Genomic DNA, 18344 nt, shown 5'->3' with positions numbered 1-18344 from the left:
CAACACCCTGTGGCATCATCTAGGCTCAGCGCCCAGTGCAGGAACCAGGTGTGCTGCCCCAAATCTGCTTTTGATGGTAGTTGTGGCCCAACATCATCTGTTTGACAAACCACTCTTATTGTATTTACTGTAATACTATGAATACCTTGAATGTGCCTTCATTTTCAGCATAGCAACTCCTTCCATCAGCAAAATTATTTCCTTTTAAAAAGCAAGAAGGAGATTATGTAAGTAATATCTTCCATTGAATTAAGAGCTAATTGTTAATAGGAAAGTTAAGCAGCAGGCCACTTCAGTGGATAGTTTCTGTTTCCTTCTTTGTGCACAATTTTTTGTAGTGGTACCCTATTATGTGGAATGCTCTCCGGTGTAAGTGTGCTTGGCATTGGTGCTATTTTGCTGCTAAGAAAAGGCTTACCCTTATGCCCTGGGCATTTGAAGTGTTGGTTTGTGTAGTATTAACTGTGATATGTAGCACTCATCTGATTTTAGTCTCTCTTACTGTTAAGAGAGAAAGATGGGAAAGATTGAGGGCACAAGGAGAAGGGGACGACAGAAGACGAGATGGTTGGACAGTGTTCTCAAAGGTACTAACATGCGTTTGACCAAACTGCGGGAGGCAGTGGAAGACAGGAGTGCCTGGCGTGCTCTGGTCCAGGGGGTCACGAAGAGTCGGACACGACTAAACGACAACAACAACTGTTAAGTCAGTTTTTAATATTTATGGTTGTATTTATGGTTGTCTTTTACCCTGCTCTGGGATCCACCAAGATAAATGCCAATAAATAAATAAATAAAATGTATGAATCTCCCTCTGGAGGTTATGGACTCTCCTTAGAGGTTTTTAAGCAGAAGTTTGATGGCCATCTACCATGGATGCTTTAGCTGAGATTCCTGGATTCCAGGGGGTTGGACTAAATGACCCCTGGGTTAAGGTTACCAGATGTCCCCGTTTCCTGGGGACAGTACCCAGATTTACAAATCAGTCCCCTGACAAAATCTATTTAGTAGGAAGTTGAAAAGTGTCCCTGGATTCATTGAAAAAAATCTGGTAACCTTACCTTGGGTCCCTTCCAACTCTGACATTCTATGATGCTATGACATGAATATTTTTGCATCTAGTTTCAACACTGCATTCTGGTTCATCTGGAATTAATCCGTGTTGATTGTGACCATCAAGAGAAACATTGTGGGATTTTTGCTGAGATGTGGTCTCAGAATTCCTTGGGTAGATGTCAAATAATTTCAGAATGTGCAGCTCCGCTGTTCAGTGTGGGGTGTTTATTCCTGCCATGCCCAAAAACAGTGCTAGGAGGAGGGCCAGCTAGGCTGCCTGCCACTAATTTTGAAACACGATTAGACACTTCCTGCTGAAGTCAGCAGGCCAGAAATCTTAACAACACATTCATCAATTGAAAATATTGAACCATGTTTGGATGGCAAATTGAGATAAAAGGTAAATTATTGGATTAACCTGATAAAACTGGGCAGCCATCCATTCAAGATATGCTGCAGGACTTTCCTGTTTAATCAAGATCTTGCCTGATAGATGTGAATAAATGGTACTGGGTTTTATTTTGGTGCAAACAGCAAGTTGAGTTATTCATGTGTTGCTTTTTATCTTTGTTCCGGCATTCAGAAACCGATATACACATATTATACAGCAGAAAATAAAGCAGTTTAGAAGTAGAGAGCTAAAAGAGAGAGAGACAGAGATGTTTTACAGCTTTTTTTCTTTGAAAAAAGCAACAACCCCAGAAAATGAAACATTTTTGTACATTATTTGGGTTGTAGTCAACTAACTTTTACTAGAGTAGACCCACTGAAATTAATGGACCTAAGTTAAACATGCTAATTTCAATGGGTCTACTCTGGGTAAAAGTTAGTTGAATGCTACCCTTTATTATAATTTTCAACCCACTTCAAAAATCTACAGTAAAAATATTTTTGTCTACAATAACTGATCTTTCTACTGCAATACCACTTGGCTACCATCCTGAGTTTTTGGTCATTCTGGGATATAATTGTTGCAGGATAAACACTGTTGAATTCAGGGGGGAACAAGTTTATATATCCATGCATATGAGCCATTCGGCCTAAGAGACTGAATTATAAAAATCAGGAAGTTCACCTCTGCCATCAGTAGCCTAAGGCAAGCCTCTATTCTCTCAACTTCACTTCCAGAATTAATACTATGGCAAGGATTGCAACAAGCGAATGTTTGGACACTCAAAACATTACATAAATGCTAATTAATAGTATTGAACAAGAAATGAAATCTGAGGGATAATTTGCTCTATAAGCCTTGCCGAAGAGTTAGAGGGGAAAGTGCATCTCATTGCTGATCTCAGCTGCTGTGGTAACTCATGATAACCTTACTGTCACTGACACGGAGGCAGAGTTAATTCTTGTCTTCTAAACTGCTGAGCAGAAAACTAGACAAAAGAGAACAGCACAGTTTAAGGATGATTTAGTTGTTTGTACTTTGTTAAATTTCAGATCTGGTCTATCCATTTGCATTTTTAGTTTGACACAGCAGTAGCCAATTGTAGGTCCAGGTAATGCTTCTGGAAAAGAGAGGCATCACATATCTGCTTCAAGAAGGAAGCAGTCCATGCTGCTCCCACAACCTGAGTTCGTTCTTTTTTCACCCTCTTCAGGTGTGGGGTGGGACTGAACCTCTTTTGCATTTGGTTTTACAGAACTGAGAACACTGTGAGCAAAAAGAGTCCACTATTGCAACAATATTTCCGCACGCTTCTCCCCACATGCCCCCTGCAGCTCCCCAAAGCTGCTGAACAGTGTGGGGGAAGAGGGGATCATTCCATCTGGCAAACAGAAATGCCATAGCACATGAGTAGGCAAACTAAGGCCCAGGGGCCAGATCCAGCCGAATCGCCTTCTAAATCCGGCCCATGGACTGTCTGGAAATCAGCGTGTTTTTACATGAGTAGAATGTGTGCTTAAAAAAAAAACAACTCACTATGTCCGCATCAGAAACATTAGTTAGTCTCAACTGTGTTCAGAATCATTAATTACTGTTTGAAGCTATCTTGTTTCAATAAAGTTAACACCAACTGCAGACGTAGTGAAGCCTCTGTAAGTTGAAAACAGGCAAAAGTGCTGGAGAAGGAGAAGTGAGGCAGCGGCATTTGAACCCGATGCTTATGGTGAATCAGGCCACTGATTTGCCACCACAAGTCCGCTCACCCCTCTTGGTGCGGCAGCATTGCAGAACAGGGGAGGCTCCACTGGGGCCCCAATGATGGAACAATGATTTCAGTGCCCTTCCTGATAGGCAGTGGGGTCTTATGTCCCCCCCTGCTTATCAGGAGCCAGATCCTAGTCTGCACCCTGCTTTGGTGAATGGGGTTGCAGGCTGGGATTTGGCCATTTAAACAGTCTGCATCCAGGGTACTACCTGTTTGTTCCTTCAGCAGTTGGGCATTGGGGGAATCCGTTATCTTGGATAGAGGGGAGGTTGTAGTCTCCCCCTGCCCCTCCAAATGCTGGGGTATCCTGTTAAAGGGATCGGGGGGGAGGGAGTAGTCATGTCTGTGTGCCTGCCCATGTGGGGCCAGGGCCGAAGGCACTCCCCCAGATAGCAGTCCCTGCGGGGGTCACCCTATTTGATGTAAGCCATAGGAACCCCCACCCAGATTGACCACATGTTGCTTCTGGCAGGTGGGCAGAAAGTATTTTGATTGCCCCATGTCTAAGCCAAACCTCTTTCATCTGTATTCAGGAAAATTGTGGCCTGTTTTGATCCAAACCAGTCTTATTGGTCTCTTATTTATATTCGTTGGGGTACGGGGATCATAATGCCTGGACCTGCAACTGTATGTTAAACATGAAAATAATGAATTTGTCAGTAATAAATATGGATATGCAGCTAAGGTAGCCCAGTTCTTGATGTTTCTGATCAACATACCTTTTCTAAAAATTGTGGAAGCTGTAGAAGAATTATTCAGAAATATTTGCATTGAATGCTGAGACATTCTAACTTATGAGGGAAATAGTGTTTGATACATGTAGCTTCCAAGTATTACATGTTAGGCCAATCTTTTTTTCTAAATAAGAAACTTAGGAGTTTTGGAGACATCCCTAGTTACTCCCCACTGACTGAAAAGATCTAGTTAACGAAGGGATCGTAGTGAATCCCAAAGGTATATTTGACTGCTTTTTATAGTCTGGCAAATATCATTTTTTAAAAACATTTCATACACCATGTCAAGGTTGGCAGAGAAAATAAATTAATCTAGGATTATATTTCCATTTTAATAGCCTAATTTGACCCATTAGTATTATTTATCTGTTTCAGTTATCTAAATCCTGCCTTAAGGTAGCTTTTAAAAGATGCATAATAAACAATATCAGCATCATCAGGATCCTATCCACAAGACAGGTGAAGGTAGAACCTCCAGAACAAATTAAGTCTGGATGTGTTGTCTCCCATCTGGGTTCAAAATATTGTGCAGAGCCTACATACAGGGAACAAACATTCCTACTTCAGACCTTTCCGCTCCAACTCATGAAAATTTATATATTTCAAGCTTTTTTTCCTTTTTGAACATACTTAGAAGTTTGTATGACAGACCTAAAAACGAAGCCCTTTTATATTTCACAGAGATGATATGAGCACTCACCCACAAAGTCTGTGCTTTGATACTTTCTATGTCAATGGGCTTCAACTGACTTGATTTGAAATGGAATATGCATCCAGTCCAAAGAAAATCTGCCTGTGTTTCAAGCTACACATTGAGAGTTTTGGTTGGCTTACCTAGAGGACCCTTCATGTTGTGTTCCTCTTGCATTTGTTCATCATGTCGTCAGTCAGAGCCTGAAGAGCCTGAAGAGATTTGAAAGATGTGGAAACAGATATTTGGCTCATTGGAGAACAGCTAATTTAAATGACACTTTTGAACATGCTTGTATTCAAGTAGACAAAGATGCGCAGAAGTGGGTATCTGGCAAAATATCAGTAATGAAGTTATTTATTTATCAGTCCCATATGTCTTCCATTTTATCTTCACATTAATCCTGTCGCATAGGTTTGTCTGAGCGGGACTGACTGAGTTCACCCAGCAAGCTTTGTGGCTCAGTATGGTTTCGAATCCAAGCCTCTCAGTTCAACACCCTGTCCAATATACCCCGTGGCTCTGTAGGCATTTTATAGATACATATGATAAAAGTTTGAAAGCACGAATAAGGAAATGCAATATTGCCGTTGAATTTATATGGCCACAGCTGGAAGAACATTAACTAAAGGCCTCTGCAGAGCTTTGGTTGGCGTGAGATGTATACATGGCTGGGGAAACCATGATCCTGCTTTCTAGTTGAAGCTTCCCTATCCAACATTTTTCTGGGTGTACAGACTGCAGATTTGGAGCATATTTACTTTGGAGCTTATGTTGGGGTTTATTCATCTTATAGAAGGTCAGACATGTTGAGAGGATAGGACCAGCAGATGTGATCACAATCTCTTCCTTCATAGAATCATAGAATCATAGAATCATAGAGTTGGAAGAGACCACAAGGGCCATCGAGTCCAACCCCCTGCCAAGCAGGAAACACCATCAGAGCACTCCTGACTTATGGTTGTCAAGCCTCTGCTTAAAGACCTCCAAAGTAGGAGACTCCACCACACTCCTTGGCAGCAAATTCCACTGTCGAACAGCTCTTACTGTCAGGAAGTTCTTCCTAATGTTTAGGTGGAATCTTCTTTCTTGTAGTTTGGATCCATTGCTCCGTGTCCGCTTCTCCGGAGCAGCAGAAAACAACCTTTCTCCCTCCTCTATGTGACATCCTTTTATATATTTGAACATGGCTATCATATCACCCCTTAACCTCCTCTTCTCCAGGCTAAACATGCCCAGCTCCCTTAGCCGTTCCTCATAAGGCATCGTTTCCAGGCCTTTGACCATTTTGGTTGCCCTCCTCTGGACACGTTCCAGTTTGTCAGTGTCCTTCTTGAATTGTGGTGCCCAGAACTGGACACAGTACTCCAGGTGAGGTCTGACCAGAGCAGAATACAGTGGCACTATTACTTCCCTTGATCTAGATGCTATACTCCTATTGATGCAGCCCAGAATTGCATTGGCTTTTTTAGCTGCCGCGTCACACTGTTGGCTCATGTCAAGTTTGTGGTCAACCAAGACTCCTAGATCCTTTTCACATGTACTGCTCTCAAGCCAGGTGTCACCCATCTTGTATTTGTGCCTCTCATTTTTTTTGCCCAAGTGCAATACTTTACATTTCTCCCTGTTAAAATTCATCTTGTTTATTTTTGCCCAGTTCTCTAATCTGTCAAGGTTGTTTTGAAGTGTGATCCTGTCCTCTGGGGTGTTAGCCACCCCTCCCAGTTTGGTGTCATCTGCAAATTTGATCAGGATGCCCTTGAGTCCATCATCCAAGTCGTTGATAAAGATGTTGAATAAGACCGGGCCCAAGACAGAACCCTGTGGCACCCCACTAGTCACTCTTCTCCAGGATGAAGAGGAACCATTGATGAGCACCCTTTGGGTTCGGTCAGTCAGCCAGTTACAAATCCACTGAGTGGTAGCATAGTCAAGACCGCATTTTACCAGCTTCTTTACAAGAATATCATGGGGCACCTTGTCAAATGCCTTGCTGAAATCAAGGTAGGCTACATCCACTGCGTTCCCTTCATCTACCAGGCTTGTAATTCTGTCAAAAAACGAGATCAGATTAGTCTGACATGACTTATTTTTCAGAAATCCATGCTGACTATTGGTGATCACAGCATTCCTTTCTAGGTGCTCACAGACTGTTTGCTTAATGATCTGCTCCAGAATCTTCCCTGCTATTGATGTCAGACTGACTGGGCGGTAATTATTTGGGTCCTCTCTTTTCCCCTTTTTGAAAATAGGGACAACATTTGCCCTCCTCCAGTCTGCCGGGACTTCGCCTGTTCTCCAGGAATTCTCAAAGATGACTGCCAGTGGTTCTGAGATCACATCTGCCAGTTCTTTTAATACTCTTGGATGCAGTTCATCTGGCCCTGGAGACTTGAATACATCTAAACTAGCCAAGTATTCTTGTACTATCTCCTTAGTTATTCTGGGCTGTGTTTCCTTTGCTGAATCATTTGCTCCAAATTCTTCAGGTCGGGCATTGTTTTCTTTATCTGAGAAGACTGAGGCAAAGAAGGCATTGAGTAGTTCAGCCCTTTCTGTGTCCCCTGTTTGCATTTCACCATCTTCTCCTCTGAGTGATCCCATTGTTTCTTTGTTCTTCCTTTTGCTACGAACATACCCATAAAAGCCTTTTTTGTTGCTTTTAACCTCTCTAGCAAGCCTGAGTTCATTCTGTGCTTTAGCTTTTCATCCTTACATCTAACATCTGATCAAAATATGCAAGAGGCTTAATATGTGAATTTCTTACCAATGCAGAGTGCTGGCAGTGATGACAATAGCATCATCATAATCATATATCATACTCCAGTAGACAATGATTTAAGTCACAGTAGCTCAACGTCCTCCAAACAACCTTTTGACATTCATTATTCTAAAAACAGTTCCTAAGGATCCTGGGTGAGATTCAACAAAAGGGTTGTACCCCAACTTTCAGCAGAATTGTATACATGTCTGCTCAGAAGTACGCTAAATGCAGGTAGGAATACGGTGCAAGTTATGTTCCTATTTAGTGTGACCTGTTGTGACTAACATTTCACATTGATTTTAGTTAGGCCTAAAGGCAACTAGCTGTCTGGATCCAACCCAGCATATTCTGAGATTTAAGAAGTACTTTAAGTATTTGAACAGAACTCTTTTAAATAATTCTGTATACAGTGGTACCTTGGGTTACAAACACGTCGGGTTACAAACACTTCGGGTTACAGACTCCGCTAACCCAGAAATATTACCTCGGGTTAAGAACTTTACCTCAGGCTGAGAACAGAAATCGCGTGCCAGCAGTGCGGTGGCAGCGGGAGGCCCCATTAGCTAAAGTGGTGCTTCAGGTTAAGAACGGTTTCAGGTTAAGGACAGACCTCCAGAACAAATTAAGTTTGTAACCAGAGGTACCACTGTATCTGCCTGTATTTTGTGTATAGAACTCAAACCTGTCTTTTGCTGTTTTCTGTTTGGTTTTGTTTCAATTTCATGTAGGAGTATCTTCATCACAAGCAAATAATGATGATATACTTTCATAGCACGTCACATGTTCAAACAGCATAAAACATTATCTCCCTAATCCTTCATTACAATAATCAGTAAAAGTCTCATTTATAATTCTAACAATAAAAACATGAATGAGATCACACTCTCATAATTAAATCTCACCACCCCCGCCTTGTTAAATCCCAAAATTTGTATTTCAAGGTCACAGATGATAGCAAATCGATTTTTCCCCAGTCACGAGTTAGTATTTTAGTACATACAAAAATGTGTCTTACTAAGGCACATTAAGATACCGTTTCTAGTTATCTGCTTACAGAAGTCTTCTGTTCTAAAGCACACAAGACCTGCTGTCATAAACCTTTATAGGAACATTCCCTGTAATTAACACAAGAGAAGTCATTGTATTCATTGTTTCATTGGGGCAGGCTCATTAAAGTACCAACAAGGCTCGCATTAACACAGGTTCTTGTGTCATTGTTCTTAATATCCCATTAGGCTGTAGGGTCCTCTGTGGCCCTTTCTCTGAACTCCTCTGCATATTCTAGGGCAGCAGTGTGGTGTAGTGGTTAAGAGCGGTGGTCTCGTAATCTGGTGAACCGGGTTTGCTTCCCCGATCATCCACATGCAGCTGCTGGGTGATTTCTCTGAAGTCTCTCAGCCCCACTCACCTCACAGAGTGTTTGTTGTGGGGGAGGAAGGGAAAGGAGATTGTTAGGTGCTTTGAGACTCCTTCGGGTAGTGATAAAGCGGGATATCAAAGCCAAACTCTTCTTCTTCTTCTTCCCCAGCTGTCAATTTGGCTTTGAGGATGATATGCTGATAGTTAAACAGATGCCATCCTCTGTCAGGATAGGCTGAGGATATAACTCCTGCATAAATGGAAAACACAGTAATCCAATTATGATAGTTGCATTCAATAGTTATCTTCTATTCGTTCTTTTGCCACTCGTCCGGTTTTGATTTTATACTATAAGAGGAGGCAGGGACAGCAGGGAAAACATGTCTATAAACTCACCATTGAGGATGCGCTCCCATATTTCCCCCCCTCCCCCGTAAGTGAATTCTGGAGGTTGGTCTGTGTGCTTAAAAGTAGACTCCCTAATACGCCCCTTGGAGTCTAAACCCTCCTCGCCACAAGAAGCTGTGGCTCCATTATCACTCCTGTGCTTCCTATTTCTCTGTATCCAGACCCACTTTGGGAGTCCAGGCGATCTAGCTGTTATGACCCAGTACCCCTAATCTGGTCCTCGTGGTCACGATCAGAATAATCAGACTTACTTGAGGAATCCCTCCTGGACTTACGTCCCCTTCTCGTGGTTCTCTGGGATCTTTTTCTCCTGTGCTGTGACCTATTGGTTCGGGGCTCATAAAACTGTCAGATAGGCTAGAGCAGTGGTGGTGAATCCATGGCACGCATGCCAGGGGGGCACTCAGAGCCCTCTCTGTGGGCACGCACGCCCAGCACAGAGCCGGCAGAAGGCGAGGGCAGCACGTTGAGTCCTCAGCTCAACTTGTGTCTGAGTAGAAGCGCCTTGGATGGGGCATTGTGTGTGTGTGTGTGTGTGTGTGTGTGCGCGCGCGCAAAACGGAGCTACAACTTCCAGGTTGGTGGGCCGCCGAGAGTTCTGAGCAGCCACCTTCCTCCTCCTGCTGCTGCAAGGTTGAGGCCTTACACATCCTTTGGCCGGGGCCATTGGGAGCAGAGTCAGAAGTGGAGTGGAGGGAGGAGCAGGGAGGGGATCTCTCAGCTAGGAAGCATGAAGCCTCCTCTTCTGAGAGATCCCCGCCTCCACTCCTGCTTGCACACACGTAGGAGTGGGATCGGGCAGCTCAGCTGAGGAGCACCTGGCTGCCTTCAGGTGATGCAGGGGCTCTTAGATGCAGCTTCTGGGCTGCCTCCACCTTCCCCAGTTTCAGCAGCTATTCAGCTTAGCTGCCTTCCCGGGGTTGCGGGGAATCTGATGCGGAAGTGGGGGCTCCTTTAAACTTCTCTCTTGAGGGTAGTGCAGCCACAAACCCCACAACAGAAAGTGCGAGGGAGCCTGCACCTCCCCAGCTGAGCAGCCCCCATCCAGCTCCTGTTCCTGTGCAAGCAGCAGTGCTCCTAGCAGAGCAGCCCGATCCCACTCCTACTTGGCTGCAAGCAGGAGCAGGCTGGAGGGGTGGGGTGGGGGCGACATCCCTTACCAGCTCACTTGCCTCTGCCCCGGGCCAGCCTTCCCTCCCTCACTGCCTCCGGAGCAGGAGGAGGGGGTGGTTGCTGTTGGGGCAGCAGAGGGACCCAGCGCTGGAGGGCAGCAGGTGCCTGCTTGCTTGCTGCCCAGGCCACCTTCCCTCACTCTGAAAACGGAAGTTATACTCAGAACAGAGCACGTTCCACTTCCGGAAAAAGTTTGAAAACCGGAACACTCATTTCCGGGTTTGAAGTGTTTGGGTTCCAAGTAGTTCGAGAACTAAGCTATTTGAAAACCGAGGTACCCCTGCATTGCTCCGCTCTCTCTCCACATGGATGCGCCAACCTCCCCTTCTAATCTAAGACCTCAGTATTCAGGTTAAATTGCTGTGTTGGCACTTTGCGATAAATCAGTGGGTTTTGGGTTGCAGTTTTGGCACTCGGTCTCTAAAAGGTTCGCCATCACTGGCCTATGTCGTCCTCCCATTGTTTTTTGATTACGTCGAGGGGGGTTGTGGGATTTTGTAGCAGTATTTTGTATATTGTGAATACCATCCCTTTGCTGTGTCCCTTTGTTAGGAAGATGTTTTCAAAGGTTGTCAAGGGCCTATTTGCTGCTGATTTTACTACTGGATTGTTTAAGGGGGCATGTAATTGGTGGTGTGCTAGCCAGGGCATTTGAGTGCCCCCTAGCTTGTCTTGCATTTCTTGTGCTGATATGGGTTTGTTATTTTTGTAGGTCTGCTAGGCAGTATAAGCCTTTGGCTTGCCAGGTTTTTATCTGGAGGTTTTGTGCTGCGTGGTGGAATAGTGGGTGGTGTGCCAGGGGGATTAGTGGGGATGGGGGTAAGTGGGCATTTTGCCTCTTTTAAAGTGGTGTGAATGATTCTATACCGGAAAAAGTGTCTCTGGGAGAAGAATTTTGTCCATTCTTGATAGAATTGTTCTTCTGTCCAGTAAGGAAGACAGAAGGGGAAGAGGGTCAGAGAGACAGAGGTATGCTTCAAATTGTGCATTTTTCTTTGTGGAAAATCATAAGACTCTTTTTAGCAGTTGCTTTGAGTGTGGCTGCACACTTTCATTTAAATTATGTCTCAGCTGGAAGAAGATGAGTTTGTTTTATGTAGCAGTCAGAGGTTCAGAACAATATCAGTCACTGAGCTACCAGAATGGTAAATTAAATCTGGAGAGAGTGAAGGGAGCTTGCTCATCACTACACACTGATATAGAAGCGGCAAAGAGGGAGAGCTGAAACAGGCCCAAGTGTTTATGTTCTTGATGGAAACGTACAAATCATTTCCTTCCTTCCTTTAGTTGTCGTGGTCCATCACTTTAGTCCATTTTCACCTTGCTAAGGGATTCTGAATGGGCCTCCCTGAGCTGACACCCAATTAATCTCTCACAAGCCTGTTCTTGCAGCCTGTCTATCTGCAGTCCCCCCCATCGTATCTGAGTTACTCATAATATATATTCCTTTCTTGGGTTGTCTTTCCCCCTGAAGATGCAGCTTTCAATTTCTCTATTGGGAACTGTCTGATATAAATCAATGTGTTCTTCTTGTTCTACCCCAGAGGAATTTATCTGCAGTCTCTAGCACATTCTTTCTCTCTTTGCATTTCTGTCAGAAGTATGATATGGTAATTGTTAGGAGTACACAATTTGTTCAGTGCTAATTGATTATTTCAAACTATTTTACCTACATCTTTCTCTATTCAGATAATGTAAACACTGTTGCCACAAATACAGGCTTTATCGAAGACTCATGTTATAATTTGGAGCATAGACTGTGACAACTGAAAGGAATCACACAGGTCATCTTGTGCTAATGTGACTCAACCACCTTTCATATCCTGTGAACATGCAGCCTGCCGTTTCCCCAGATTGTTTCTTTGTGTTTAATTGGAATGAGCTCTCACAGCCTGTACTGTACTTGCACGGTGCCTGCATTCCAGAACTCTCCTCTAATGCTAGAAATGTAATGATGTGCTGAATCTCTAATAACCTATTCAATTCACTGTGTAATTGATTATTGACTTACAAAAATGGCCACTGCCATTAGGATTTAAACAGCTGGGTGTGATAAATATAAATAGCATTCCAGACTTGCAAAACAGAAGTTAACTCCCGCTTGTGAATTGGCCACAAAAGACAGAATATACCTTTGAAAACCATTTTCTGGGGAATAAGAAGGCGGGTGGGTGGGGGGGTTGCTATCTCTTTGCTCTGCATGACGGCTTCTAGGAAATATAGGGCTGGCTACCCTTGGAAACAGGATGCTGGGTCAGATCTAACAGGGCTATGTGTAAATTCTTAAGAAATTTCTAGGCAGTTTGAAACACTGATAGTCTTCACTTGTAAAGCACATTGGTGGTGGACTATACATTCACACAAGCAGAGACACATACGTCTCATTGCCCACTCTCACACAAAGAGAGACAGGTGTGCACATGCAACACAGAGACACACATGCATTCTTGCACAGTCATGGAGAGAGAGACATGTGGGAAGGGTCACTGCCATGCATCCATTTGCCTTTTTTCTAAAAAAACACACACCCTTATTTATTTGTTTTTCTGTTTTATCATATCATCATTGCATACTGCATTATAGTCATATTCAGGATATTAAGAGGGGAAAATAACATAAATGTAAGACATAAATAAATAAATAAATAAATATTAGTAGTAACATAACTTCTTCCTCCAATTTTCCATTTAAACACACACACAGCCTGCCCACATCTCCCATCTGCCAAACAGGGAAGAGTTATTCCCATATGTGTATCTTCTATTAAAATGTGGCAGATCACTTTCCTATGAGGCTAATAGTAGCACAAACACAGTGATCTTCATGGGATTAAATCTTAACCTCCCTTGTTCTCCCTATCACAGGTAGGGATAGCAGCTCCATCGTTTTATGAAATATCAACATTTCATGCCTTTCTGTAACATTCATTTATTTTAATTGCAATACAGGAATGTGCATGAACAATGTAGCACATAAAACCAAAGTCAAAGAACTGGAAATAGTTTGCTCAAGTGAATCTAACTGGCACAATTAATGAGCTTGTTAGTGGCCTTGTTATGTAGAAAGGCAGGGTATAAATATTGGAAGTAAGTAAGTAAGTAAGTAAGTAAGTAAATAGTGTTGTTGTTTTTGGTCAACATGAATAGTGTGGATGCCAAATTATAATTTGTCAGTCAGTTGTAGTTATGCTTCCTTTTGCTGTTGGAAAACATTGCCAAGTTATTCCACTATAGTTGTTTAGGATATGTCATTGTGTTCTTTTGCAGTGAGCGGTGCAGATACACCTTTCGTGGCCATAAGGATTCAGTAAACAGCATTGAATTTCTTCCTTTCTCCAACATCATTCTCACCAGCTCTGCAGACAAGACATTGTCTCTTTGGGATGCCAGAACAGTAAGCTAACTTATTGCTTTGGGAACTGGGTGAACTCATAAAAGCTGGACAAACACACTGCTTGCTTGATGGGAAATATTTGAATCTGTTGTAATAATACCTCAATCAAGTGGATGACGTCAAGTTATAGGGAGGAAGTAGGAGGGAAATGAGGAATGTCCCAATTTAATAAAGGTGATTTTCCCCTCTGGACTCCAATAACTTATGCATTTAGAGACCACTGAACTTTACGTAAACATGACTTATATAATATATAATATTTCGGAACAGTGAACACCAACTTTTTGTAAGTTTCCTTCCATTGCCAGGTGCTTTGGGAGGTTGTTCTGTGGACTCCTGCCTATCAGTCTTGGGCTCAAGTCAGCCCTGATTCTGGTCTGGCTCCTTAGCTGGTGACTCTGAGGCCTCCAACCCTGTGTTTTAAAGGCTGCTGGACTTTGAGGTCCTGACACCACCTCCCCCTCCATGGTCTCAATCCAATGGGCTTGGCTTGTGCAGATAGCCACAATGGAATTGCTGACATGGTCATGAACAGCTTCCCACAAACAGTCCTTGGGTAGGTAGCGCTTCCAGTCAGTGAGGCATTATGAGTCTAGAATTTGAGCCACTTCATATTCTTCCTGCCTGTTGTCCATGAATGGTGTGGCTGGAGGTTGGTGTCTTTCTGGATCTGGATTTAGCATAGATGAAACCAGGAGCGACTGATGAAACACTGGATGTACTATGTTGAAGGTAGCTGAAGCCTGTAAGCAAGAGGGTTTTCAGAAAGGGGCAAAGCTGTTATCAGGGTTGGGGCAATGCTGGAGGAAGGGTGTGCAGGGGGGGGGTCCACCCCAGGCGTCATCACTGGGGGTGTGTGTGTGACAAAATGAGTTTTTTTAAAAAAATAATAATAAATTGGGCTCACAAAACTTTTTAGGAATGACGTGTTGGCTTAGGCGCCTGCAGGTTCCGCGCTGCCTGAAACGGCAGCATGGGACTTGTGCCTGCTTACTTCCTCTCCCTCAGCCGCCCTACAGCTGAGGGGGCAGTGGCGGAGAGACTCCAAGCGTTGGAGAGGCTCACCCCACCCCCACAGGCAGCTCACCCCGCCCTCACGGGCAGATTGCCCTGCCCCCTGCTGCAGGACGCGCCCCCACACCAGGCACTTGAGCGGCTAGCTATGCCGCTGGGTGGGTGGGGCTACTTACAATCTATTTACTAGAGAGGCATTCAGTGTCAGTTGGCGAGTTGATGAGCATACTCAAGAGGGCTCTCAGCCTGCCATTTGCAGTCAGCATAGTCCTTGTATTTGGCATGGTTCAACTTGACTCTGAGGTCCTCCTGGATAGCCTGATAAGAGGCACCAGCAGCTGGAAATTGGTGGAAGAAGTGACATCTGGGAAATAGAGGGTTTGGAAGTATTGCTGAGGAAAAACTGAGAGCTGTTATAGGCCAAATTCTGCTATGCCCAACAGATCTACCCAGTTCTGCTGTTGATGGGAAGAGCAATACCAGAGATGTTGCTCCTATGTAGGGCTGATCCCTTCTGTCTGCCCATCACTTTGAGGATGATAGGCTGAAATATGGGCATGGATTTCTAGCAGGTTGCATAGGGCATGACAGAACTATGGCCTTTGGCCTGAAACCGTATGGGTCAAGAATCCATGTAGATGGAGTAGAGTTGCTGTTTCATGGGTACTTGGGGTTCTCTGGCAAGAAATGAAGTGGGTCATATTAGTGAGGACATTAGTGACAACAATGTGGTTGTGAATTGCCTAGAGGGGAACTGGTCTGCGCAGAAGTCCCTAATCAATATTTGTCATGGTCTGGGTAGTCTTTTCTTCTTTTGTATGATTACTTAAAGTACCAACCACAGTCACTGCCCCCACTCACTACACCTACCCCACCCCACCCCACCCCACCCTGCTCAGAGATGGACACTTAATCTTTTAACTGTTCTATTTGCCTGAATTCAGATCACTTCAGTAAAAATTGTTTTACTGTCTGAAACGCTAACTGTGACTGGTAGCTGGCTGCCTTTCCAAGCAGAAAAGGGTGTGCATGTTGCAAATGGAATGAATGCATGACAGAATGGCATCTTCACATAAGAAATACTAACTCTTCTTTCTGCTTTTGACAATGCATGCTGCTGATTGCTGACAGTCACATCAGGAGAGAACCTGGATTTAAAAAAAAGCATTCTGTAAATTTGTTGTGTAATGCCAATGCATGGCACAGCATATTAAGAAATCATCGCCTAGATATAACAGACAGAGCACACACATCGTTCCTATACATGTTTACTCTGGCTGGATCAGACGAGGACCACAGAAATAATGACAGTGAGATGAGCAGAGTGATGATCTTAAGCTCAGAGACTGAAAACAGTGATGAGAAATTCGGGGTGAAAAAATTATCAAAAGATTGGTATCAAAGAGTGCCCACAAGCTCTCACATGTATGGCAGGAGATCGTTTTGTGCATGAGCAGCCAAGCTCTGTCAAAACTTGCTATTCTGCTTACTTTTAACAAATTTTGTCACCATCCCTACCTGACAGTAAAAGGGCCAGGAAGGAGTAAAGCAGATGAACCCACATGGACATGTGGTTTTGCTCAGCCAAGGTTTGACTTAATTAGTTGTGTGCACCAGGCTAATATCTGTTCCTTAAGTATGCAGCCGCAAAATATGGTCTGAAGCTCAACATCAAAAAAACGAAGATCATGGCCACTGGGCCCATCACCTCCTGGCAAATAGATGGGGAAGAAATGGAGGCAGTGAGAGATTTTACTTTCTTGGGCTCCATGATCAGTGCAGATGGTGACAGCAGTCACGAAATTAAAAGACGCCTGCTCCTTGGGAGAAAGGCGATGGCAAGCCTAGACAACATCTTAAAAAGCAGAGACATCACCTTGCCAACAAAGGTCCGTATAGTAAAAGCCATGGTTTTCCCAGTAGTGATGTATGGAAGTGAGAGCTGGACCATCAAGAAGGCTGATCGCCGAAGAATTGATGCTTTTGAATTATGGTGCTGGAGGAGACTCTTGAGAGTCCCATGGACTGCAAGAAGATCAAACCTCTCCATTCTGAAGGAAATCAGCCCTGAGTGCTCACTGGAAGGACAGATCCTGAAGCTGAGGCTCCAATACTTTGGCCACCTCATGAGAAGAGAGGACTCCCTGGAAAAGACCCTGATGTTGGGAAAGATGGAGGGCACAAGGAGAAGGGGACGACAGAGAATGAGATGGTTGGATGGTGTTCTTGAAGCTACTAGCATGAGTTTGATCAAACTGCGGGAGGCAGTGGAGGACAGAAGTGCCTGGCGTGCTCTGGTCCATGGGGTCACGAAGAGTCGGACACGACTAAACGACTAAACAACAACAAGTATGCAGCCTCTTAGATTTACTTCTTTCTGCAATATGCAGCAGCCTCTGATGATGAAGCAGTGGCTGCAACTATTGTTAGATACATCAGGCATCGTAAGAAACCATGTTCTACAAACCCACTTCACATTATGGTTTCTGATTCTGGTTTGTTGGCATATCTCAGACTGTGGGTTGCTAAATCATTCCACGCTGTACTTTTTCTACTTTAACCATGAATGTGATGACTTCATTGAACCTTTATGTGATATATCTGTGTTGGCTTATAGGCTCTATAAATAACTTTCCTTAAACAATAACATTTTATTTAAATTATACTAAGAGAAAATGCCAAATAGAAAAATAAGAACAAGATCTAGAAAGCAACAATAGGTTTTCAGCTTAAATGTGGGTATCATTGTTCACTCTAATAAGTTGTGGGTCATTTCACTCTTGAGTGGAATGGTCTTCCTGGGGAGCTTGTGGACTGCCCTTCCTTGGGGGGTTTTAAGCAGAGACTGGATGGCCATCTGTCAAGGATGCTTTAGCTGAGATTTCTGCATTGCTGGGGTTTGGACTTGATGAACCATGCTATGATATCATTGCTAGTCTTAACTGGATATGTGTATCTTTCTTTCTCACTTCTCTATGTCTCCAATCAGTCTTTTTAAAAATGTAGTCCACTCTTTTAAATCCTTCCAGGCGTACGCAGGTTAACTATGGGTTTGAGAATAAAGTAAGGAATTTTTTAGAGTGTTAAGTTGTGGGTGAACATATAAGACGACACAGTGATTCTTCAAACAGCTCCTGTTTATTCACAGGCCAGAACAGAACTGAACTGAACTGAAGGGTTCAGCCAGCCTGCTTATATAGAGCTCCACTGCAATGCAACTGTAACACTTTCTGTAACTATCCAATCACTGAACGTCACTTTCAATCCCTTATTTCCATATGTGGACCTGAGTGAAAACTACGTACAGTATCCCCCTGCTGGCCTAGGGTGAGAACTTCAGTACATAACACAGAGAATGTGAAAAACATAGAATACCTACTCCTCTAGTACATTATGCTTTCAGCATTATTTTCTTCCTCCACCTTTTTCTATTTCTTTTTGACTAGTTGAACAAGAATTTTATCTTTGTTGTTTTCCACTGAACAGTCTAATGTTGTCATCTGGGCAGTGAGGATTTGATACAGATGATAGGTAGCTGATGTAAAAATAATTATGTGTAGAAACCTTGAAAATGAGAAAAACGGCCAGCAGGATAT

At 43.5% G+C, this 18344-nt stretch overlaps 1 protein-coding gene across 3 annotated transcripts in view; it reads left to right on the top strand.

Annotated features, from left to right (window-relative positions):
- SPAG16 (sperm associated antigen 16) overlaps positions 1 to 18344 on the top strand; it is a 448643-nt gene that overhangs the window by 250808 nt on the left and 179491 nt on the right. For all 3 annotated transcript variants that reach the window (XM_082228123.1, XM_082228122.1, XM_082228124.1), the window contains one exon: positions 13608 to 13734. In XM_082228123.1, the coding sequence (XP_082084249.1) occupies positions 13608 to 13734 (127 nt within the window). The remainder of the gene's footprint in view (positions 1 to 13607; positions 13735 to 18344) is intronic.

Source organism: Podarcis vaucheri, assembly GCF_965113315.1.
Source record: "Podarcis vaucheri genome assembly, chromosome: 1".
NCBI classification, from domain to species: domain Eukaryota; kingdom Metazoa; phylum Chordata; class Lepidosauria; order Squamata; family Lacertidae; genus Podarcis; species Podarcis vaucheri.
The sequence above is the reverse complement of the archived record's forward strand: the minus strand, read 5'-3'. Positions and strand labels throughout refer to the sequence as shown.